At 57.1% G+C, this 18,225-nt stretch overlaps 3 protein-coding genes across 3 annotated transcripts; 2 read left to right on the top strand and 1 right to left on the bottom strand.

The window, feature by feature from the left end:
• Nucleotides 1-3,498: 3,498 nt before the first annotated feature.
• B0H18DRAFT_958920 (uncharacterized protein) lies at nucleotides 3,499-5,808 on the bottom strand (the record flags this gene model as incomplete). The annotated part of the gene is made up of 11 exons (XM_048042754.1): nucleotides 3,499-3,623; nucleotides 3,646-3,852; nucleotides 3,903-4,016; nucleotides 4,134-4,177; nucleotides 4,219-4,248; nucleotides 4,304-4,349; nucleotides 4,381-5,356; nucleotides 5,405-5,463; nucleotides 5,526-5,553; nucleotides 5,613-5,713; nucleotides 5,769-5,808. The coding sequence occupies 11 exons, from the start codon at nucleotides 5,806-5,808 to the stop codon at nucleotides 3,499-3,501; spliced, it is 1,770 nt and encodes a 589-aa protein (XP_047887614.1).
• Nucleotides 5,809-8,108: 2,300 nt separating this feature from the next.
• Nucleotides 8,109-9,484, top strand: B0H18DRAFT_958919 (uncharacterized protein; the record flags this gene model as incomplete). The annotated part of the gene is made up of 4 exons (XM_048042753.1): nucleotides 8,109-8,238; nucleotides 8,291-8,784; nucleotides 9,044-9,196; nucleotides 9,248-9,484. 4 exons carry the CDS (start codon nucleotides 8,109-8,111, stop codon nucleotides 9,482-9,484), a joined length of 1,014 nt encoding a protein of 337 aa, XP_047887613.1.
• A 510-nt stretch (nucleotides 9,485-9,994) lies between these two features.
• Nucleotides 9,995-10,672, top strand: B0H18DRAFT_958918 (uncharacterized protein; the record flags this gene model as incomplete). The annotated part of the gene is made up of 3 exons (XM_048042752.1): nucleotides 9,995-10,180; nucleotides 10,210-10,261; nucleotides 10,314-10,672. The coding sequence occupies 3 exons, from the start codon at nucleotides 9,995-9,997 to the stop codon at nucleotides 10,670-10,672; spliced, it is 597 nt and encodes a 198-aa protein (XP_047887612.1).
• Nucleotides 10,673-18,225: the final 7,553 nt, after the last annotated feature.

Raw genomic sequence — 18,225 nt, 5'->3', positions numbered from 1 at the left:
TCGAACGCCGCGAGGCCGCCGAGCTCGAGGAGGCCGCCGAGGCCCACAAACGCGAGGCTGCTCGTCAGCTTCGCGAGGAGAAGACTTTGCCGCGACGTGGTCGGTCAGGCGCTCGTGGCAAAGGTAAGTCCCGCGCGCAGTCCCCCACCGCCTCGGATGTCTCGACGGCTCGCGCCGAGTCGCCCGAAGTCGAGATCGTCCCGAGCCCAAGGGCTCGAAGAAGAACAAAAAGCGGAAGGCCCCGGCTGATGGCTCGGCCCCTGATGTCACGGACCCCGCCGTCCGCAAGCTCGTCGCTCGCGCGACTACCGTCCGTGACAGGACTATGGCGGTGAGTATTTCGGTTGCCTTTCTTTGTCGTATTCTTCTAACTGTTCGTGCTTTTAGTGCGACCGTTGCGCCGCGGGCTACGCGACTCCTAAGGAGTGCATTTTCGAGGCTGACGCGGTCGCCTGCAATCAGTGCCTGCACGATCAGCAGGGCTGCTACTGGGGCGCCGCCACGCTGGCGGGCACTCGTAAGGCGCGTCGTGCCGGTAAGTCTACTCCCTATCTTCGAAGACCGGAGGGTCGTTCGTAGCTGACATCTCCGTTTCGTAGGCAAGGGCGGCGACGCCGAGGAGCCTGCAGCCCCCGCACCTCCAGCTCCTGTCATGGTCCCGGCCTTGGGCGCTGCGGCCTTCATGACGTCGCGCATGCCTCTCCATCCCCGTGCCGCCGCGGCCTTGCACGCCGCGCAGACGCAGACCCCGCTGATCGATATCTCGGTGATTCTCCAGGCGCAGTGCGCCCCGGTCTGCTCGCTCGCCGAGGCCCGTGCCGCCTTGACTGCGACCACCGAGCGCGTCGGCAACGTCGAGGCATCGCTGAACTTGATGGGTCTCGAGCTTGCGGTGCTCGAGGGCCTCCAGGAGTACTACAGCCGTCGCGTCGACGAGCTGTACGTCGAGTCCACTGGAGTTGCGCGTGGCGCGTTCGATCCGCCCGCTGCTGGACCCTCGGCCGGGCCTTCGAAGGGCAAGAGTTTGAAGTAGGGTGTTCGTAGGTCGTGTTCGTAGCTTGTGTCCGTGTTCGGGGTCCCGTACCTGTACTTGTAGTGTCCTGACTATGTCTCGCGCATGTGGCTGCCGATTTGTAACGTCTCTTGTCCGCGTACTGTATAATGAGTATCTTGTTTCTAATGTTGCCACAATGTTCGAAGAATTGAAGTGAAAAGGAATGGTGGTGTTTTAAAGCCTGAATCTGTATAGGGTATACTTGCACGAGTCTCTTGACAGACTCATTCTTTGTCCTCTGAAGCTGAAGACTCATCGTCTAGCTCGTCGGGTAAACCGGACGCCTCTGGCTCGTCGTCCCCTAGAGTGTCTGACTGCTCCATCTCCCTCAAGCGTTCGAAGGGTATGTCTAAGTGTTCGAGTGAAATCGTGATTGACCTTCGAGCAAGATATGGGATGACTCGAAAAGCGGCGATAGGTCTGTCGAGGACCGTGCCATCTAGTTCAGCGATGATGTAGGCACCTCCTCGGTTCCGAGATACAACGACCATAGGCCCTTGGTATCGTGGACGCATCTTACGATTCAAGGCCTTTTCGATCGCTGTATTTCGGACGAGGACTAAGTCCCCACGTTGGAAGTCGAAGTCTTTGATCGTGTACTGGTGCTCTCGTTCGAAGCGTCGGGCCGCCTCACGCCTCGCTTCGTAGACCTTCGAATAGATCTTTGAAAGGTCCTCCGACCGTTTCTGAAGTGCTATGGCTCGTCGAGCAATCAAGTCGGTAGTGTCGAGTGCTCTCTCAGGCGGTGGGACAAGGTACGTTGCTTCGATGACGTCGAGAGGCAGTATCGGATGCGTGCCTGTCACCGCAAAGTATGGCGAACATCCCATTCTTCGACGAGTTGTTACGCGTTCGGACCATAGTACTGAATGGAAGACCTGTGACCAGCGCGACTGATCTCCGTCGGCAGCCTTAAACAACGCTTGTCTCATGTCAAAGTGCGACCGTTCGACGATACCGTTTGCTCGCGAGTTGTAGCCACTGATCCTGATATGGTTGATGTGATACTTCTTCGAGAGGTACTCGAGCACCTTGACCCAGGGTCCGCCGTTGTCGGAGACTAGTTCAACAAGCGTACCCCAGCGACAGACAATGTCTTGATATAGCCACTCGCCAAGGGTCTGAGCTGTCTCTCTTCGAAGCATTCGGGCTTCGGGATACGTGATCGAAGAACAGCGCGCTTGCGCTATGAGCTTATAGCCTCCCGAAACAGGCATGAACATCGTGTCGCAGAACACCTTCATGAATAGTCCGGCTGGCATCGCGACCGTCGGTGGGATGAGGATCTGTCGTAACTGACGCTTCTGACATAGGTCGCACGTTCGAACATACCAGCCTATGTCGGACTTGTGATCGGGCCACCAGAAGCGTTCGGAGACTGCTACGATCGTTGCGTGGATTCCGCGGTGTCCGATCCTATCGTGGCTCTCGCGTAATGTTCAAAGCCTTCGCTCGGGTGGTAGGACAACCTTATGCGCGCCTTGACCATTCCGTCTCCAGAGTCGATCCCCGGTGACGAAGAACTGTGTCGCGTACTTGTAGAACGCTTCGAACGCTTGTTGCGAAAGTCCATCTGGCTTGGAAAGTGTCATCAGGAAATGCTTGACTTGCTCGACACGTGCGTCTAGCTTTCGAGCTTTGTCTGAGCGTGAGCCCATCTAGCTAAACACCCTGTTGTTACCCGGCCAACCGACGTGAGATTCACTTATCGTTACCCGGTCACCCGACGTCGGCCGACGGTTTGACTCCGCCGTTAGTGCCCGGGTTGGCCGATGCTCAGACTTTCCGGCCGCCTGCGTGTCGGCCGACGCGTCAAACTGAATGAGCACCTCCGGGTCGGCCGCCCACCACAGGTTGTTAGCTCCTTACATTGGCTGCTGACATCCCTCGCCGGTCGGCCGAGAATGAGATTCCTATCTCCAGCCTCAGCGGCCGACGGTCAGAAATCCCTTGTCCACCCGGGCGGCCGGCGGTACGACCGGGCGGTCTATATCTGGTCGGCCGACCAGCGGGTGGCGTGTTCGTCCCGCGGCGGCCGCGCGTTGGATAAACCATGGTAGTTTTCCCGGCCGCCCTGCTGAGGATCTGCAGTCATTCTCAACCCAATCAGTGTCGCCTGGTGGGCCGATACCTTCCCTTGGCAATCATGCCGTAACAATACATCGGGGCGGTGGCACGTCGGCCGGAGAGTTCTCCAACAATAAGAGACTCACCATTATGTCCCGGTCGGCCGAGTCTGCTAAGAATGGCTTTCATGGTGCAGCAGCCGACGCACACAAGGCGATGCCGCTCTCCTTACTTTGTTGCCTCGGCCGGCATGAGGTATGTCGGATGCTGTCAGTTTGGCCGGGATGTGAGATTCCAGATCCCTATCGAGTCGGCTGAGACTCGAGCTGATCCGAAACTACATCCCTTTTCCTGTGGCTAGGGTGGTCAGTGGTTTCTCAGACCGCCGGGAAGCTAGGGGGGCGGGGCACTAGCATTGCTTTCCGACCAGCTGACATGATACACTGCAGCCATACCGAGTCGATCCCCACTGTCTCAAGCATCATCAGCGAGCCAGTTAAGGCTGCAAGCAATATATAATACACAACGGTTATCTAATTTCCACCACTTTTTATCTGCGCCGCAGCGCTCCTTCAGCCTCAGCAGCATTTCCCCGCCTTGCCTGTTTGCCTTCCTCATTTCTCGCAGTGCCTCCAATCGCGCCTTCACGACATTGCTCTCCTGCATCTGCCGTCGCAGCATCGTCAGAAGGGGGCCTTCGTATGTGGGACCCCGGACGATCCCGTGGGCAACTGTGGCACATATGAGAGATAATGGAATGCTCCATATGGAATCGGCCTACCTTGGAATTCCTCCTCCTCCGGCGATACTGCAGTGCGCCACGGCCCGGGCCACTCGCTGGGGGACTGCGATCGCCCGGCTGCAGAGGAATTCCCCCGGAATGGAGAACTGCTACCTGGGATATGAATCAACTTTGTGAGAAAGCCGCCACACCAGCGGATCGACCACCCCGCCCGCCCCCGGACGCCCGCCACCGGACGCCAGAAGTAGACTGGCTGTTCAAACGACTCACCTTCACCAGTGTTCGAACCCGACGGACCAGCAACATGTTCAGACCTGGCGGAGTCATGGGCCGGGCTACTGCTCAACGCACGTACACCCGAGCACTCTTCCACAAGGGGGATAGCCTGCAGTACCCAACTCGTCATCAGTTTGAATGTACCCACCATTTCGATGGCTTACCCTCGATAACGTAGCTTCAAATCGCTGTTCTTGTCCATCCGGGATGCTACCCAGCAAGACCCGTTCAATTCGCATACCGGCAGGCATCCTAGCTTCATCCCTTGGGCCAGTTGCCCCAAGCCCGAATATGTTTCCGAATCGGGCAGGAACCCGCGGTGGCCCACGACCGGCGGTCATCGTTGTGGGTCCCAGGGAAGGGGAGAACTGCGGACGGCTGGAGGAACGTGCCGCGTGCGGAGCGGCGACAGGCGTAGCCATTCTCGCCGGCCTGGGCGGGATGACTAGCAGTTGCTCGATGCCTCTCGACTCCATTTCCTCGTCACCCGATGACAAATCCAATGGCGTTGCAGCACGGGCAGGGGAGATTTTCGGATATGCAACGGCATGACCAGCCTGGGAAGCTGCGACCGGTGTAGCCTGCGGAGTTGCGACCGGCGTAGCCACACTTGCCGGCCTGTGCGGGATGAGGAACGGTTGCCCGTCCGCCCCCGAATCAGATTCATCGCCGCTTGATAGGTCGATCACCGTAGAGAGGAGGGAGCCGGTACGACTCGTCTTTGACCCGTGCGTTGATGAACCCGGGTGTGCTTGCCTGCTGGGGATAACAAAAGGGCCCACGGGTCCCCCTACATCCGACTCGCCGTCCGAGTCGCCGTCGGACAAATTGAGTGTTCCCGCACGCCCGCTCGATGCCGAGGTGGCAACGGTGCTTGCAGATCTCGACGGCATAGCCAGGGGCTTGTCCAGGGTGTCCAGATCGGAGTCAGTGTCCGACAATACCAGAGCATTCGTCACTCTACTGGCAATGCCAGTGGTTCCGGGTCTGGTCAGGCCAACTGACGGTCTTACCGGTGTATTGCTTTCGGGGTCTGAGTCAGGGCAAATAACTACGGGAGCACCCGGAGGCCTTCGCCGCGGGAGAGGGACAGGCATGACAAACCAACGGCGGGGTGGTGACGCCTGTTTGGTTTCCCCGTCGGAGACGACCATGGCATCAGCACCGGCACCATTATCTACACCGCCTGACGACGGGCCACCGTCCGGACTTGTGTCCTGCACCCGAGTCAATTGTATTCCGGGATTCCTGATGACTGTGCTCACCATGGCATCCGGTTCGGTGGGCGGAAGTGTACCGGGTCTCGGTGGGATGATCAGTGGTGCTGACACAGTAAGCCCGAGTCAATGTGGCATCCAGACTACAAGCCATTGCGACCCGACATACCTTGGTCATCCTCGACATCACTGGCATCCTGGGCGGCGTCACCGGGTGAGCGCACCATCCTATGTGAAACAATAAGTATCGACGCACCGACAACGAACCAAGCAAGTCACGCAGCTCCTGCGACCGCGTCTGGTCTGGATTTGCCTGTCCGGACGAAATACCGGCTGGCCCGGGTGTAGCGGGTGATCCTGAATATGGCGCTGTTAGGAATGCTTCCAATACGAGTATAAAAGTCACACTTACCATCTTTACGCTTCATAATCGCAACAACTGATTTCGACATGGTTGCAGGGAGCAAGAGGTTGGTTCAGATCTCATCAGTGAGATCGATCGGATGTCCCACGGCGCGGCTCAGCCACACAGGTCACGTGTCTGTGGCTGCGTTCCCACAGTTTGTCGCTGCCGCTCAATCGTCACTACCTGAATTCCATCACCAACGTCCACCCCATTGCCGCCTGTAATCCGCCTGCTTCGCCCATCCCTCGGCTTTCGTTTACAATGTCGTCGACAAACAACCCCGGTCCGGACGAAGAGGGCCCTAAGGTAGTGACGATGGAGCAAGTCATGGGATTGTTGGTCCAATGCGAGTCGAAACTCGAAGATTTTGTCAAGGCGGAGAAGATGCCCAAAGCCCAGGATGCGAAAGTAATGCAGAAGATCGTAAGTGCCTTTCTTTATATACACGGGACATACTGAACATGAGTGTGCGGACCAGTGGAACAAGGTCAAAAAATGGGGGGTGCGTGCATCCGCTGTAGCTGTCCTTGCAGCATTAACTAAAACGTTTGCCAGGTCGATGCTGCCAAGGCTCTCTCATCCGCGGCTGCAAACGAGTGGCCGGTGTACGTGCCACCATTGGTGATCTCCGCGATGGAAGAACTCGCGGCTCAACCACCATACCCTGACCATCATGGGCGCGTCGCCCGTATCACGCGGGACGACCCGAGAATCCTCCAGAATCTGTGGTATACCCCGCGTGGCCCTCCCATTGTGGCCTCGGGCAAGCCGTCACATGTTGTGGCCTCACCGCATCCCCTTCCCTCAAATTCCCGCCCCCAACATGCGGTCGCATTTGATCTCCCTGAAAACCACGAGGACGACATGGCCGTCGACGATTCCGGCGAGCCGGAAGTTAGTCCGAGGCCCACGAACCCCCCATTCCGCCGCCAAGTCACGCCCGTCAGGCCGGCGGCGAGACCGCCCACCCCGCCCACCAAGAAGTCCAACAAGCAGCGGTCAGGTGACGCCGAGCAAGGGGGACAGCGCCCCAAGCCCGGGCCGAAGAAACTGACCAGCACCGCGTCTGCTAAAGCAAAGGGAAAACAACGGGCGCGGAGCGTCGACTTTGCCGAGGACGCGGACGAGGAGCGAGAGCAGGTCACGCGGAAAACAAAGGCGACCCCGGGGACCAAGGCAAAAGGCAAGAAGCAAGCGGACAGCGTCCACCCTGTGAACGAGGACGAGGATGCGGACAATGTCCTCGTTGTGGACGAGGACGAGGAAGCGGAGCCCGTGGTGCCTAGGAAGAGCAAGACATCGAGCAGCAAAGCCCGCGGAAAGACATGGGAGGCAAGTGTCATGTCTTTGGACGATGACAAGGAGATGGGTAAAGGTGAGGAGCATATCCGTGGCGTCTAGCAGTCTCCCTGACGCCGCGCGCAGACCGTGAGGAATCGCCCACCGACCTTGAGAACGCAGCTGCGGAGGCAAAAGCATACTGGGATGTGGACATCACACCGGGTGAGGCCTTGGACCAACGCATTAGCAGGGCAATCAAGACAAAGGACATCAAGTATCTTGCGGATGTCGTTGCAGCCGAGCGCTCACAGGAGGGGCTGCCGCACTTCGACTGGGAGCACCCGGATATCATGAAGAAACGGCGCCAGAGATGGCTCAGAGTGCGCGTAAGTCATCCTGTTGCATTTCCCTCCGCACCGCTGACGCCTTTTGAAGCCCACGACTTGCATCAAATGCCGCTCCATGCATTGCTGGATCTCGAGCGACCCCGCGCGGAACACGAGGACCTGCGACGAGTGCTTCCGGGGCCACAATCCCTGTGTAGACTACGACACATCGGGAACCCATGAAATCAAGTGCGGGCGGTCCCGCACACCCACTGGGCGGAAAGCAAATCCGCGAAAACGGTCGCGATCTCAGTCAGCGACATCAGAGGCGACACCGCCTCCAGACTCTGAGTTTGACGGGGCAGCAGAATCGGACGCCGGATCAGTGGCCACTACGTCTTCTCGACGAAGCACCCGGACAGCTCGCCGTCCCGCAAAACGGCCGCGGATCGTGTCGGAACCAGTACAGAAAAAGAAGCACGCCGGTAGCAGATCTGCCACGAAGACACCGGAGTCGTCAGCAGAGCCAGAAGACGCAAGCACTCCAGAACCGGGGTCCCCGGGTCGCGTCGCCGGCCCTTCACAAAATGCCGGTCAAATTGAGCGACCACGCGTTGTCCCAGCTTACATCGGGGAGCCCCCGCATCGTGAGTTACTTCGTGGTGACCATGATGTGTTTCGCTCACATTGACCAGAAATAGCACCGCTACCTTCCGGGCAAGAGCCGCGGGGGGTTGTGATGCTCCAGTCAGCAAGCGTAATTTCGCAGGAGCTACACAAGTTGCGACAGGAGAATGTGGAGCTGCGGCAGATGTACCAGCAGCTTAGGCAGGAATTCGACGCTTTCCGTGCGCTCGTCCTTGGCCGTGGTGAGTCTTATTGGATGGATCCGTCGTAACAACACTGACGACTGCATTTCAGAGGGCCGCCTCCCTTCCGGCGAAACGGATACAGCATCGGGGCCGCCCGAGGCTTCGGGTTCCGGTACCCCTCAAGATCCCGAGGTCTTGTCGTCGACTTCGGACCGTGAGCCATCGGCAAGCGAGCTTCAAGACGCGCCCGTCTTGGAGAACGACATCAATATGGATGAAGAGCAGGTTGCTCCCGGCGCCGCCATCACACTCTCGTTCGCAACGGACGTCCAGGGAGCCGACATCGAGATGGATTGGTCGGCGGAGAACAACATTGGATGGGAAAAGGCGGAGAGCCCGAAACGAGCGGCGGGCCCTGTCCGCATGACCCCGCCTCCGACACTGAGCATGGCAGCGAGCCCCACACAGTCTGTTCGGTCCGAAATTCCACCCGCCGTGGTGGTCGAGGGCTCTGGCAGTGACAGGGCGCATCTCGGGCAAGATGACGCAGCGGCAGAGGCTGTGTCCCAGGACCTCGGTCCTGCGGTGCACGATGCCTCGCAGGTTGTTACCAGGCGGTCCCGAGGGCCATACCAGACTCCCCCGCCTCTCCCCCCCAGCCTTCCCAGACTCCCCCGCCTCTCCCCCCCAGACTCCCCCACCTCTCCCCCCACCGCCATGCCAAAGCCCTTCGGGTCTCGCGGTCAAAAACCACGATGTCAGAGAGAGTGGCGTGTCCGGCGACAAAGCAGAGGATGGGGGTGCATGTGGCCACTGTGACCCCCCGCCCCCCAACTCGCACAATACGGTTCCAGATTCACAGCCGCCGGTCACCCCTTCGCAGGAAGTCCTTCCCGGTATGACTCCGGCTGAGCAGCAGTCGTCAAATGAGGCCCAGGAGAACGTCGTGGAGACCCCAGGTAACGAGCCGGATAACGAGCCGGGTATTGTGCCACAAGGCACGTCTGCAGAGCCGGTAAGCAGCACGGTGCTCGATGCAGCGATGCATGCTCACAGCGTTGTGCAGACAGGCCAAACCCACGATGGGGAACGCCCCGTATCACCGAGTGTTACGCCGAACGCGCCCGGACTTCATGGGGACTCGGACGTGACAGCGCAGCGGACCGAGCCGCCGGATGACAATGATGTTGCGATGACATCCGGGGAACACGAACCCGGACCCAGCAATGATCAAGGCGGGGTTGCAACTCCACCGATGGTCCCCTCTTGGACGACGTTACAGGACTATGGCGGGGATTTGTAATTTGGTAGTGTAACGCACAATGTACTAGTAGATTCTGTATATATTGTTGGAACCTCTTTTGCTGGAACAAAACAATACATGAACATGAAATTGAACTTGGACAATCTATCATCCCTTGCACGCTTGCCCCGCCGCCGCACGCACGTCGCCGGTGCCCGCCCTCGGACGCACGCCGCCGGACGCCCGCCACCGGATGCCCGCCACCGGATGCCCGCCCCCGGGCGTCAGACATCAACATCCTCGTATGGACCGCCGGCCAATGTAGAGATTACCCGGCCGGCTGTGCCGGTGGCTTGGGTGCCGTGACGGCATTATGGTAAGGATATGTTGATATGTACTTATTTTGACCAATAGGATTTACTGCGGCCCCTCGGCCACATTTGGCCACGTGATCGTGGTTCGATTGCCACGCACGCCTGATCAAATGCCACCTGGTTCCCTCCCTGCACTTCGTTGATCTCCCCGACATAATCCGCTCACTTCTGTACTGCTCTCTGTCGCCTTTCATTCATGGCTTCGACCTCCGCTTCGTCATCCCACCATGCTCTGCCGGGGGCAGCCGCTGACCCACTTAAGGGGTACGACGATCCCTTGGACGCCAACTTGGTCCTCGCTGCATATGGCCGCAACATCGAAACCCGCTTGAGGCAGGCCGAAAATCCCCGTCTTCAGAATCGGACAACAATTGCGCGGCTCGTGAGTTACTCCCATTCATTGTTTCACAGGCAGTAACACTGGGATTCCCAATGACAGTGGAATGGCATAGAAAATTCGGTGGTCAGTCGTAGCTCAGATTGGCACTGGTTTCAACGCCTTACATGGACCTTAGTTCAAAATAGGCGCGATATTGGAATCGGCTTCAGCGAGAGAGTGGGTAGTATACGTACCCCGCTCGCTATTTCAGCGATGGAGGAAGTGGCCGGCAACGTGAGCGGAGACTATTCCACCCGCATGGCGCGCATCAAATCGGATGACGGGCCGAGAGTCTTCACGAATGCCTGGTACTCCGCAAGTCCCCCGCCCGGTGGCCACCCGCTGCCCAGCTTTACTGGCATGGTGACTTCCGCTGCCCCGGGAACCCACACGTCCCGACCGCGCCCGAAAGACATCGCCGGCTGGTGCATCTCGGCCTATGACGTCCCACACAGCGCATGCAGTCCGGTTCCAGCTCCCACACGCCAGCACTGATCCCAAGCACTGCAGTGAGACGCGGGAGGCGGAGCGTACTCCGGGCCCTGCGCTGCTGGGCGGAGAGGTGAAGTGTTCAACAGTGGGATGGAATTACATGGAGATATCGGAGGACAAGGCGGAACATTCTGTGACGAATGTGATGGTGGCTGCACCGGTAACGTTAACCGGGCACCGGCACGGGACAGCAATGATACCAGCGACGAGGAAGACGAGTTGCAGGAGGCCGTGGTGACGAAGTACAAGAGATCAGGGCCGGGAAAGCGAAGGGAAAGCGTCCGGCAAGCGAGATCAACTTTAGTGACGAAGAAGATCAATTGCAGGAGTCCGAGACGCCCACCAAGACAGTGAATCAGAGTGGGCAAGCTAAAAGGAAACGGCGGGGAGACAGTGTCGTGGTTGAGGTGCACAAAGACAAGAGACATGATCGTGAGTGACTCAGTATTGTATTGATTCATCCCGCCGCTTAAGATGTTGTAAGCGGTCCCGCACCTTCGTTCAGCACAGAAGAACCCGCTGCCCGTCGGCCCGTCAGCGGGCGATGTCAATGACGGCCCGGCGTACAGATACAAGGTCGACCAGGCCCTCAAAACCCACAACATCAATGCCCTCATTGATATCGTACAGGGGGAGTGTTGAACCATATAGGCGCCCACCGGGCCGCCGGGTTCCACGGGCCGGATCGCACTGCACGTGCTAGATCCGCACTTACCGCATAGAGCAAGTCATGCGTGGGAATGGACTATACAGTAGTATTAGTCAGCATCTCTCAGATGTATATAAGACCCACCAGTAGCGTAGCTCTCTCTCCAGTACTTCCAACACCGGAACTACTTGTGTGCCTCAAGCTTAACAGCAACACCTTCAAGCAGGTAAGTTAGAGCGTGGTCCACTACGTGTGACCAAGTCTGCTCAACAGGTTATGAGCCCCGGTCGACACCTGAGTACTGCGCCTCAACGGCTGCGACTCGGTGCGCACTGGCTTACCTGCGGCATCGCCCTCACGGGCTTGAAGCCAGGGGGAGACTATGCGCGGAAACGCTGCAGGTCTCAAGCGCGACTCACGTCGCTGCTAAACACCATGAGGACACTGAGTCCATGTGTGTGGACAGCGCCTTTTGGCTGCAGTCCGTTGTGTGACAGAGCGCTGATGTCGCCTTCGCCAAGCAGCTCTTAAACACTTCCCCCGTTCAACACAACTCTCACACAATGTCCAACGCTCTCCTCAACATGGTCCCTGTCCTGGACGGCTCCAACTACGCCAAGTGGTCGGAGGCCATGAAGTCCTACCTCCAGAGCCAGGAAGTCTGGTTCATGATCGGACAGACTCTCGGTGAGCGCCCAACACTCGAAGAGGGCGGCAGGAACCATCAGGAGGTTTTTGCGTGGACCCAGGCGGACGAGAAGGCGCAAGGCATGATATGCCTGCGCCTCAGTCCCTCGGTCGTTCAGATCGTCAAAGAAAACGACTCGGCGAAGGATCTCTGGGACATGCTGTCGACAATGTACAGCAAGCAGAACGCTGCAAACCTCTACGTGTCCTTCAGGACTGCGACGACAGTGCGCATTCCTGCTGACCAGCATCCTGCTCCTTTCCTCGCCAAGATCATCGATGCTTGCGAGAAGCTCGAGGACAATGATCTCAAGCTCCCCGACGCGCTTCTGGCCATGATGGCCCTGAATGCTTTACCGTCACGGTACGACAACGTCGTGCAGGTCATGCTGCAAACGACGGACGTCAAGAAGCTCAAGATCTCGGATGTCCGGCACGCCGCCAACCTCGCCTTTGAGCAAGGCTCAGGCAAGAAGGCGTCTTCTTTGCACGACGCGAAGAATATCTCGGCCGTCAAGCGCAAGCAAGGCGAGCCGAGCTTCCAGCAGCAGCAGCAGCGCCATGACGGTGGCAGCGGCAGCGGCGAGAAGGCTGACAAGGGCAAGGGCAAGCAGCGCGGTAAACGCAGCGGCAAGAAGACCCATGCCCAGAAGGACGGCGGCGGCCACAGCAACGGCCACGACCACGCCCACATCGCCTCGCAGGCGTCTGTGGCTGGTCCCTCTACGTCCCACGTCGTGGACATCGCGCCTTCGGGCAGCAAAGTCCGCATCGTCGAAACGCACGCGCCTGTGCAGAAGCGCCCTATGCGCAACTGCCAGCAATGGCTGCAACGCGCCCTCAAGTTGGCCGAAGAGGTTGACGTCTCTCCAACGGTCGAGCGCCTCAAAACGCTCACTCAAGTTGTCGACAACTCCGCACAGATCGAGGACTACCTCTCTGACACGGAGTCGCGTGCATCCAAGCGCGCTCGTCTCTCCAACGACGACAACGACATGGCCGAGAGGATCGACGAGGTGAATGCGGGTTACAACTCGTACACGACGGCACCTGGGCCGAGACCCAGGAACCCCTTAACTGGGGGTCGGACGACGAGGACGTCGACGAGAACGTCGACAAGGACATCGCGATGGCCGCCGGGCTTGATCTGGACGAGGACGCCAGGTCAGTACCCTCACCTTCAATTCCCATGCGACCTACTGACAATGCGCTACCCACAGCCGCATGTAGTAGAGTATCATCTAAGTCGCGTGTAATAATGAATGTATTGGTAGTTCATTACACAAATATATACACTGTCGTCACGCGCGAGAGTTTGCAGCGTGCTCCAAGTGTAAAGGAAAAATGAAGATTGAGGATGTCCTAGAGGGTGGCAATGAAGCCTACCCTGATGGAGACCCAACTTGGATGTTGGACTCTGGTGCTTCAATGCACTTTACCAACCGGATGAGTGACTTCGCTGAAGTTGAGGATCTCAGCAAACCCATCCTGGTGCAGACTGCGAATGGCACGGCCCGCTGCACGAAGCGCGGGACCGTCTTCATCAATTTCCTAGGTGGAGACGGTGAGATGATAACAACTCGTCTATACCCTGTCTATTATTTCCAAGGTCTGCATCAACGGTTGTTGTCCATGGGGACTTTCCTCAAAGAAGGCATGACTGTGCGCGGTGGTTCGCAGCACATCAACCTCTATGAGCCGGGATCGCGGGATCCACTATATGTGTTTAAACCGCTGAACCCAGGTGGCTCTATTTTTGGGATTTATGCTGCAGCTTCTGGGGAAGATGCGCAAAGTATCCACAATACGGTCTACACTGTAGACTATGAAACTATGCACCGCCGTTTTGGGCATCCCTCAAAGGATGTTCTTCGGAAGGCTGAAAAACACACCGATGGTTTCCCTCTCAGGGTTGAGTTCCCTACGGAGGATCCTGTGTGCCCTGGATGTGCAGAAGGGAAAATGCCAAACAAGGCTTTCCCGCCATCCACAAAGCGAGCGACAGAGCCCTTCGAGCTCATTCACAGTGATGTGAAGTCGTTCCCGCTTGACTCCTACCATAAGTACAGGTACTACATACTGTACTATGACGACTACACGTCTCACGCCTGGACCGTGAATCTGCGCACCAAAAGTGCTGCGATTTTGTCTACGCGCCAATTTCTCGCCACGGTTAAAACCCAATATGGCAAGAAAGTCAAAGGATGGATGTCGGATGCTGGGGGAGAATACAAGTCTGACGCGTTTGATAAGATGCTGAAAGACGAGGGCATCAAGATCTTGCAAAGCTCGCCACACACTCCTCAGGAAAATGGCAGAGCTGAGCGACTCAACAGGACGATAATGGACAAAGCTCAGGCTATGCGCCTTGAAGTGTGTCTACCTGAATCCTGGTGGGAATTTGCGGTGAACCACGCTGTCCATGTGTACAATAGGACACCATCTCGTCGCCTCAAATGGCTGACACCATATGAGATGTTGAATGGCGAGGCTCCTGCCATTAGGCATCTACGAGTATTCGGGTGCGGCGCATACGTCTTTATCCCCAAGGACGTGCGCAAGAACACTCTGTCTAGAAAGTCAGAGTTAATGACATACCTCGGTGTCGCCCCCGGAGGTCACGGTGACTTGTTCATGCGTGCACCAAATAATGTGCTCTACACGTCGTCACATGCGTTGTTCGACGAGAGTATGTTCCCCAAATGCCCCAGCATGAAGCGGCGGGGTAATACTAGGCTGCAAAGCGCGCCAAAACATGACCACAAAGCGGGTCACCAACCCACTTCTCAGGAGGATTCAGACGATGAGGATATCTCTCGTCCCTACCACCTTCCAAAGGGAACGGACGATGAGCGTGACGATGCTCAGGAGCAGCCAAAGGCGCCCAGTCCAGTTCCGCCGCCACAACCTTCGGGAATTCCTGCGCCTCAAGGGCAGCGGAAATCAGGTCGTCAGCGGAAGCATGTAACTCGCCCAGGGAACGTCTACGGAGAAAATCACAATCCCGTAGACCAGTACAAAGAGATTGAAAAGAAGGGGCAGTGGAAAAAGATTGTCGGAGAAGGGTCGGGTAGCACCCGCCCTAACCCTCAATCAGGGTCGCAGCAACAGGTTCCCGGACCTAGCGCGCCAGAACCACAGCCAGACCAACCTTCTGGATCTGCCTCGGGCTCAGACGAAGAAGTCGAGGAGTTACTCATGGCACGACTATGCCGGGAAGGGGGAGTAGGAATGGTCAACATGCTGCTTTCATGCGCATTACCATCTGTTGAACATGATTCTCCAGAGTCCAATCCACGTGAATGGACATACCGCGATATTCTCAAGCTACCCAAAGAGGAGCAAGAGAAGTGGAGACTAGCGTGTCGCGAGGAGTTAGAGGCTCTACGCAAACGCAATGTCTATGAGTTGGTAGACCGTCCTAAGGGACGTAGGGTTACCAAAAACCGCTGGGTCTTCGACGTCAAAACTGACGGTCGTAAAAAGGCTAGACTAGTCGCAAAAGGCTACTCCCAGATTGAAGGCCTTGACTATGATCAGGTCTTCTCTCCTGTCGTACGCTTTGAGACCGTGCGCCTAATACTCGCGCTAGCTGCGCTCAAGGGCATGCACATCTCCGGACTCGATGTCCGTAATGCGTACCTCTATGGTAAACTCGACGAGGAGATTTACATGGAGCAGCCTGACGGCTTTAAAGTCCCAGGCCAAGAGCACAGAGTCCTCCGGCTACTGCGTGCTCTCTATGGACTTAAACAGGCGGGGCTTGCGTGGTGGCGCACCCTCAATGAGTCCCTCAAGGAACTTGGCTGTGTACGCCTTGTATCCGATGCCGGAATATTCATCTACAAGACAAAAGATGGGAGGTTCATCCTCATCATTGTCTATGTGGATGATGCCCTTTTCTGCAGAAAAGACAAGGCCCTAGTGGCCGCTCTAAAGAACTGCTTCATGAAGAAGTGGGAGTGTCGCGACCTTGGTGACGTCAAGGAATTCCTGCGAATGAGCATTACTCGGAAAGGCGACGAGATTCATCTCGACCAAACTGCCTACCTTGAGAAGGTGCTTGAGCGCTGTGGCATGCAGAATGCTAAATCTGCGCCTACTCCACTCCCTGCGGGCTACAAACCTGAGCCTTACACTGGCACGGTTGACCCTGCACTTCGAAGTCGGTATCAGACTGTCATTGGCTCCTTGCTATATATTATGCTTGGAACTCGCCCTGACATCTGTTTCGCCATGACAAAACTCGCGCAACATGCTGCGAACCCGTCACAAGACCACTTGGATAAAGCACTGTATATCTGCCGCTATCTAATTGGAACCAAGTCCTATGCGCTTGTATACAGCGGCAAAACTGGACAAGGTGTCTCGGCGTGCACAGACTCCGACTGGGCTAACGACCTGGAGATGCGGAGGTCTCAGAGTGGCTACTTTATGAAGTTAGCTGGTGGAGTGTTCAGTTGGCTGTCTTGACGGCAAAAGACGGTAGCACTGTCTTCAACTGAGGCTGAATACATGTCGCTCAGCGACTGCAGCCGCCAAGTCGTATGGATTAAAATGCTCCTCACGGAGATTGGATATCCACTTGGCCCACTACCTATCTGCTCGGATAATCAAGGAGCGATATTCATCGGCTCCAACCCTGTAACTGAGAGGCGGTCGAAACACATCGACATACGCTATCATTATATCAGGGAGCTAATTGAAGAACGACAGGTCGAAGTCTTCTTCATTGGCACTGACGATAATCCGGCAGACCTCTTCACCAAAAACTTGGGCCGTGTCAAGTTCCAAAAGTTCAGAGGCATGCTCGGACTTCGATTCTACGAAGAAGAGTCCTAGAGCAACCACGGACGGCAGCCCATGGCGCCAGGATATGCTTCGTATGTCAGGGACGTACTTAGCAAGGGGGAGTGTTGAACCATATAGGCGCCCACCGGGCCGCCGGGTTCCACGGGCCGGATCGCACTGCACGTGCTAGATCCGCACTTACCGCATAGAGCAAGTCATGCGTGGGAATGGACTATACAGTAGTATTAGTCAGCATCTCTCAGATGTATATAAGACCCACCAGTAGCGTAGCTCTCTCTCCAGTACTTCCAACACCGGAACTACTTGTGTGCCTCAAGCTTAACAGCAACACCTTCAAGCAGGTAAGTTAGAGCGCGGTCCACTACATGTGACCAAGTCTGCTCAACAACAAGAACCTCGAATACTTCGCTACCACAAAACTCCTGACGCGACGTCAAGCGCGTTGGTCGGAGTTCCTCTCGCAGTTCAATATGATCATCCGATTCCGCCCCGGAAAACTCGGAAGCAAACCCGACGCACTCACGCGCCGTTGGGATGTCTACCCAAAAGAGGGGGATAGTGACTACTCCGTCGTCAACCCACACAACTTCCGACCTGTTTTCACGCAGGAACAGCTCGCTTCCTCTCTCCGGGCAACCATTCTCTGAGAACCAGTCCTCCGTGCATCCCTCATCCACGACGAACATCTACTCCGTTCCGACATCCGGACTGCTCAGTCCGCCTCCTTCCCTGACTCTGAGCTTGCTGCCGGACTCGCTCTGGCCTCTCAGGGCGACAACGCACGCTGGTCCATTGACGAAGAAGGCTTCCTGCGTCTTAGTGGTCACATCTACGTACCGGACGTGGACGATTTCCGTCTCCGGGTACTCCGATCCCGTCACGACCATCCGACCGCTGGACACTACGGTCAGAACAAGACGCAAGCCCTCATACTCCGGGACTACTCCTGGCCCGGACTCCGTCTCTTCGTCCGAGACTACTGCAAGTCCTGTACCATCTGTGCACGAGCCAAAGTCCCCCGTCATCTTCCTTATGGCACGCTCAAACAACTCCCAATCCCCAAGCGACCCTGGAACTCCATCTCCATGGATCTCATCGAGCAGCTTCCGGACTCCGATGGTTTCACCGCCATCCTCATCGTAGTCGACCGCCTCACCAAGCAGTCCATTTTCATACCTACGCACGACACCCTTACCGCTCCGGAACTCGCGGACCTCTTCATCCTCCATGTATTCTCCAAGCACGGAGTTCCCTCGCACGTTACCTCCGATCGGGGCTCGGAGTTCGTGTCCCATTTCTTCCGCTCACTCGGTAAAGCCCTCGACATGCGCCTTCACTTCACCTCCGGTTATCATCCGGAAGGCGATGGCCAAACCGAACGAGTCAACCAGACCCTGGAACAGTACAT

Source organism: Fomitopsis serialis, assembly GCF_022376445.1.
Source record: "Fomitopsis serialis strain Sig1Antser10 chromosome Unknown B0H18scaffold_121, whole genome shotgun sequence".
Classification (NCBI taxonomy): Eukaryota; Fungi; Basidiomycota; class Agaricomycetes; order Polyporales; family Fomitopsidaceae; genus Fomitopsis; species Fomitopsis serialis.
Note: the sequence above shows the minus strand (reverse complement) of the source record. Positions and strands in the feature narration are given on the sequence as shown.